Source organism: Rutilus rutilus (genome assembly GCF_951802725.1).
Source record: "Rutilus rutilus genome assembly, chromosome: 7".
NCBI classification, from domain to species: Eukaryota; Metazoa; Chordata; class Actinopteri; order Cypriniformes; family Leuciscidae; genus Rutilus; species Rutilus rutilus.
The window spans coordinates 43,751,572-43,757,571 of NC_140221.1; the positions used below are offsets into that span (position 1 = coordinate 43,751,572).

The 6,000-nt window shown below is 37.8% G+C and overlaps 1 protein-coding gene across 2 annotated transcripts in view; it reads left to right on the top strand.

Moving 5' to 3' along the window:
- The window catches only part of egflam (EGF-like, fibronectin type III and laminin G domains), a 36,845-nt gene extending 31,071 nt beyond the window's left edge, over positions 1–5,774 (top strand). Inside the window, exons 18-25 of one of the 2 annotated variants that reach the window (XM_084414405.1) lie at positions 143–259; positions 1,639–1,819; positions 2,703–2,726; positions 2,858–2,936; positions 3,019–3,162; positions 3,299–3,382; positions 3,537–3,640; positions 4,661–5,774. In XM_084414405.1, coding sequence (XP_084270531.1) covers positions 143–259; positions 1,639–1,819; positions 2,703–2,726; positions 2,858–2,936; positions 3,019–3,162; positions 3,299–3,382; positions 3,537–3,640; positions 4,661–4,812 — 885 coding nt within the window. In that variant the 3' untranslated portion in view covers positions 4,813–5,774. The remainder of the gene's footprint in view (positions 1–142; positions 260–1,638; positions 1,820–2,702; positions 2,727–2,857; positions 2,937–3,018; positions 3,163–3,298; positions 3,383–3,536; positions 3,641–4,660) is intronic. The other variant, XM_084414406.1, reaches the window with a different exon arrangement.
- Positions 5,775–6,000: the final 226 nt, after the last annotated feature.

A 6,000-nucleotide genomic window follows, 5' to 3' on the forward strand; every position in this document is an offset into this window, starting at 1 on the left:
ATTGTGCATCAGATAATGACAACAAAATCTATTCTATCAGAAATAAATGTATCATGCAAGGGATCTGAATGCTTTCTTAGGTTATGGGTTAGGTATATATTGTAATAATAATAATAATCTTCCTCTCTCTTCTCTTTCTCAGGGTGCATTTACACAGATAAAGTGTAGTTCTCCTCTTTATATTGGAGGAGTTCCTAATTATGATATTACTAAGACGAGCGCTGGCGTCCTGAGACCCTTCAGTGGAACGGTTCAGAAGGTACTAGTTTAGACAGTAGATACTGGTTAAAGATACTACAAACACCCAAAGCCCCCTGACAACCACATAACAACGTTAACAAATAATCATGATTTTTAAGTAGCTTAAAGGAACACGCTGACTTTTTGGGACTTTAGCTTATTCACCGTATCCCCCAGAGTTAGATAAGTCCATACATACCCTTCTCATCTCCATGCGTGCCGTAACTCTGTCTGACGCACTCACCGCTAGCCTAGCTTCGCACAAAGACTGGAGGTAAACAGCTCCAGCTAGCATACTGCTCCCAATAAAACACTCTGCCCAAGTAGCAGTGCTTCGCCTTCTGAGAATATAGTTCCCATATGTATACGGTTAGAAGATGGCTGTGTCTCATGTGACATTATTATTTGTACACACTGTGACTATACAAATCACAACATGTAAATAGGAAAATGTTGGTGTTATTTTGTCACTTATTGGGAGCAGTATGCTAGCTGGAGCCGTTTACCTCCAGTCTTTGTGCTAAGCTAGGCTAGCGGTGGTTGCGTCAGACAGAGTTACGGCACGCATGGAGATGAGAAGGGTATGTATGGACTTATCTAACTCTGGGGGATACGGTGAATAAGCCAAAGTCCCCAAAAGTCGGCGTGTTCCTTTAAATACAACTGCAGTTAATTCAATATGAGACCGAAGATGTGTAGTTAGTCTTCAATGCTGCAATTAAAATTTAAGCTGCATCACAGGAGCTTTAAAGGGATGGTTCACCCAAAAGTGAAAATTCTGTCATCATTTACTCACTCTCATGTCATTCCGCTTTATATGATGAACAGATTGAATTTAGGCTTTTATTCGCATATAAACATTCATCAACTCACACATCAGTTGTGGTAAACGGAAGCTCGAGCATGTTTGTTTCAGCATGTAGGTTCATTCTCATGTTACGCATCATGTTTGAGCTTCAGCAAGAACCAATGAGGTTTGTTCTTGTACGTCAAGCAAGTGCTGTTAAGCGTCTTTTCATGGTCGCTGATCAATGTTTACATGTGAACAAAAGCCTAAATTCAATCTGTTCAGCATATTAAGTGATCGAGTCTCTTCAGAAAACTTGGACTAAACCGCTCAATTCATATGGATTAGTTTTATGATCTCTTTAGGAACTTTTTGAAGCGTCAATGTGGTAATTGTCAATTGAGGGACAGAAAGCTCTCATATTTCATCAAGAAAATCTTCATTTGTGTTCTGAAGATGAACGAAAGTCTTACGGGTTTGGAACGAGTAAATGATGACGGAATTTTCATTTTTAGGGCAACTAACCCTTTAATCCTACTTGTGTGTGTGATCCATGTGCAGATTTCATCTTAAAATGGTAAAATAATTTTCAGTCTTTCCTCCTGACCCAGATCTCTCTGAATGACCGCAGTATAGAGCTGAATCCAGGTCAGGCTTTTGGGGTGAACGTGTTGAACGCAGCTCACCCATGTGTGGAGAACCCGTGTGCTAATGGGGGAACATGCAGACCCAAGTGGGACGGATACGACTGCGACTGTGCGCTTGGGTATGATGGGAAACACTGTCAGAAAGGTGAGAAAACACACACACACACACACACACACACAACTCTAAAGCATACTGTATATGCTCCTATAATGGCTAATTATTTCATCAGGCTTTTTTTAATACAAAATCAGATTAAAAAAATGCAAATAACTGTATGAGAATAACTGAAAACAATGCCAGACTACTTACCATTGAATATACTCAGGGTTCCCACGGGTCCTTGAAATACTTGAAATCTAAAAAATAAATAAATTTCAAGGCCCTGGAAAGTTTTTGAAAATAAACACACATAGATACAGCTCCTTGAAAGTGCTTGAACTTATTTTGTGCAAGAAGTTTTCTGGAAAAAATCCCATATTATTCCCTCCGGGCCACTAATGTGTTATTTCACCAACACTTCGTGGCCTATGCACACTAGCTTGCTTGATTTACGTTAGTTACGCGCATTTACGCGTTACATTAAGTGTTACCCGCGTGAGGTACTTTGTGTTGAACGTTGCCATGGCGTTCACACGCACGCTCACAAAACTACTACGATGGTACCTCAGCGTTTGTTGTTGGACACAACAAATGTGTCCCCACATTACCTCCTTGAATTTGAGGGAATTGGACCTGGAAAGTCCTTGAAAGGTCCTTGAATTTGAAGTTAACCAAGGCGTGGGAACCCTGCATACGATTTCACATTATATTATTAGTACAGGTTTGACATTAAACTCAGCTTGAAGGCAGATCTCCAAGAGAAGGATTGAGCACTAACTGAACCCTTTCCTTCTGTAGTATACAGACTGCATTTTGCGTTTGGCTTTAGACTGAGACGTTGCATTGATATTCTTTGCAGACTTCTTCCATAAAACTTCAAACCCTTTCTTAAGCTTCTTTTATTCTGTTTTGTGCTCTCACTGTGCAGAATGTGGGAATTATTGCTTAAACAGTAAGTGCTTATGGCAGAATGTCTCTCATTTGTTTGCTGAGTAACAAGAATGGCTTTAGTGAATTCATGATGTGTGCTGCCATCTAGTGGACGTTAAATAACTCTGCACTCTTTTACTTTTGTTGTATCAGCTGTTACTGAATCAATAGAGATCCCTCAGTTCACTGGACGCAGCTATCTGACATATGACAACAGAGATATCCTCAAAAGGTTTTTTGCTTTCACATTATATTCTCAGTATGAAGGTTCTGTGCATACATGCATCCTAATATAATGTTGCATGTCTCTGCAGGATATCAGGTTCCAGAACAAACATGTTCATGCGTTTTAAGAGCACGTCCAAAGACGGTCTTTTACTATGGCGGGGGGAGAGTCCAATGAGAGCCAACAGTGACTACCTGTCTCTCGGCCTTCAAGACGGAGCGCTCATTTTCAGGTATAAAGTCATGTCCGCTCGCGTCTGCATGCACCCACACGCTTAAAGTCGTGAGATTTACATTCATGCATTTATGCAGACAATTTACAATAGAGGATCAAAAGCATCACCCTAACATGTGTTATTCTCCCTACAGTTATAATCTCGGTAGTGGAGCCGCCACTGTGGTCATTAATGGCACATTTAGTGATGGGAAATGGCACAGAGTGAAGGCTGTCAGGTCAGACACGTGCATCAACTGCATCAAATCATGTCAAGCATGTCTTTCTTCATAGACTGTCATATGTAGATGAATTTGAGGGAATTTGCACCATTTAAAAGGGCTGTAGCTTTACAGAGTTTTAACAAGCCTTCATGTTTGTCTCTGTTTGAAGGGATGGCCAGTCTGGTAAACTAACTGTCGATGATTACGGAGCTAAAACGGGCAGATCTCCGGGTAAGATGAGACAGCTGAACATCAACGGTGACCTTTACATTGGTAAGAAGCAACACAAGCTAATTGTAATGATATAGATAAAAAAAAGTCTGCATGAAAAGGAAGTTGTTATTGTGTTTTCTTCCCTATTGTGATGTATATATGAGTGAAACGGATTCTCAAACAAGAAAAGACTTGATATTGTCATGGGGAATTGATTGGATGGTTGTGGTTTGCTATTGGTGGATCTCATGTGAGTGACAGGTTGCTCCACCCTCACGCCAGTGAACGCATCATCAGAGAAGAGAAGAGATGATACTGTGAGAGGAAGGGGAATATGTTTTGATTAAAGATTATTTAGGAACAAGAGTTATAAAAAACTAGTGATGAGCACAGATACATCATTTATAATAAATACTGCAATATTCCATAAAATACAAGAGTTTTCCATTTTGATTTCATGGTGACTTTAATTATGCAGATAATAATGGCAATAGATGTTCATGTAATATTGTAAAAAAAAAAAAAAAAAATTTAATTACACTACCGGACAAATAAATTATATTGAAAGAAATTAATAATTTTATTCAGAAAGGATGCGTTAAATTAATCAAAAGTGACAGTACAGACAGTTATAATGTTACAAAATATTTCTAATTTCAAATAAATGCTGTTCTTTCAAACTTTCTAAAGAATCCTGCAAACCTGTATCAAGATTTCCACAAAAATATAAAGCAGCTGTTTTAAACATTGTTAATAATCATAAATGATTCTTGAGTATCAAATCAGCATATTAGAATGATTTCTGAAGGATCATGTGACACTGAAGACTGGAGTAATGATGCTGAAAATTCAGCTTTGCATCACTGAAGTAAAATCTTAAAATATATTAGAATAGAAAAGACTTCTTTTAAATTGCAATAATATTTCATAAATTAAGCTTTGTTGAGCAATAAGAGACTCTTTCAAAAACATAATAATAAAAAAATCTTCTGAACAGCAGTGTGTGTGTGGATATTTGTCTAGTTCTGGTGGTGATTTTGATTTCAAGCTTGATTTGAAAGTTTCGCTCTGTCTCTCCAGGTGGGATGAAGGAGATTGCGTTGCACACTAACAGGCAGTACATGCGAGGTTTAGTGGGATGCATTTCTCATTTCACTCTCGCCACGGACTACCATCTGTCTCTGGTGGACGATGCAGCTGACGGCAAGAACATCAACACCTGCACCAACTGAACACCTCAAACACACCAGCAACAGATCAGCGACCCAAGAACAACATACTTATAATATCAGGAACAGCAGCTCACAAATATCACTCAGCTGGGAAGATCAACAATAAGCTATAAGATAATTAAAGACCCAAACATTACCCTCCATCTGATGAAGATAAAGATGAAAGTGTTTTCTGAATTCTCCGTTATACACCAACTCCTGCAATAACAGTCAGAGTTGGAGTTTTTGTTTAGCTTCAGCACTTTCACTGAATTAACTGAAGGTTTTCAGCCATGTCATTGAATCATGGTAAATGTTATCGTATTCCATAAGTGAGCATGCAGATGTTTGAAGACAGGGCGAGCTCAGAGGTTATTTATTCCTTGTGCAAAATTTACTGCATATAATTACATACTTTTTCTTTTTCAAATCTACAGCTCTTATGAATCAGCAACCTATTTCTGTTCAAACCTAGTCAGGTGTATTCACATTGTTCCCTTCCAGAGCAATGGTTGGGGCAACTGTATTTTTGTTTATTGTTTGTTTGTTTTTTATCATTAATTTTGTATCAGTATTTAGACTGCTGAATTAATAGATGATTCATTCTGATGAATAGAGCTTTTGAAGAGTCAGTCATAGAGTAGTATGTCTCTCTCTCTTCTGAGGTAAAATCTTTGCACTGTGAGTTTTTAGGCTGCTAGTGGTGGAAGGACAAAGTGATGTGATTTGTCTTTTGTATCAGAGGCTCTGCCTCTCTTTTCCTTCTAGCTACAAACTTTTATGAATCCCAAAGACTCTTTAGTAGCTACTGTAGCTGTTTATTTTTTACTGTAGCTCTTTATTAAGTTAATGGATGTCTGCAAAAAAAAATGCATCTCTTAATTTTTTCTGCCTTGATGTTTAAAAAGCCTATCATTTTGCCATCAAAAATGTGACTTACTGATTTTATTCATAAAATAAAAAGAATGTCAGACACTTAATTTTACGTGGGTGTATCTTTACATTTATTTTAAAGTCAGTTAGCAGATGCTTGTATTACAGAGTTATCAAAGCCAAACTATGAATATTTTCTAAACAAAATCAGAACAGTAGATTGGTAGTCTTTAAAACTACATATAGCCTGCCCTACTGTTTTAATTATATATGTTCAAAATAATATATAGTTATAAGAATAATCCCCTGGTTTCATAGACAAGGCTTAAGTCTAGT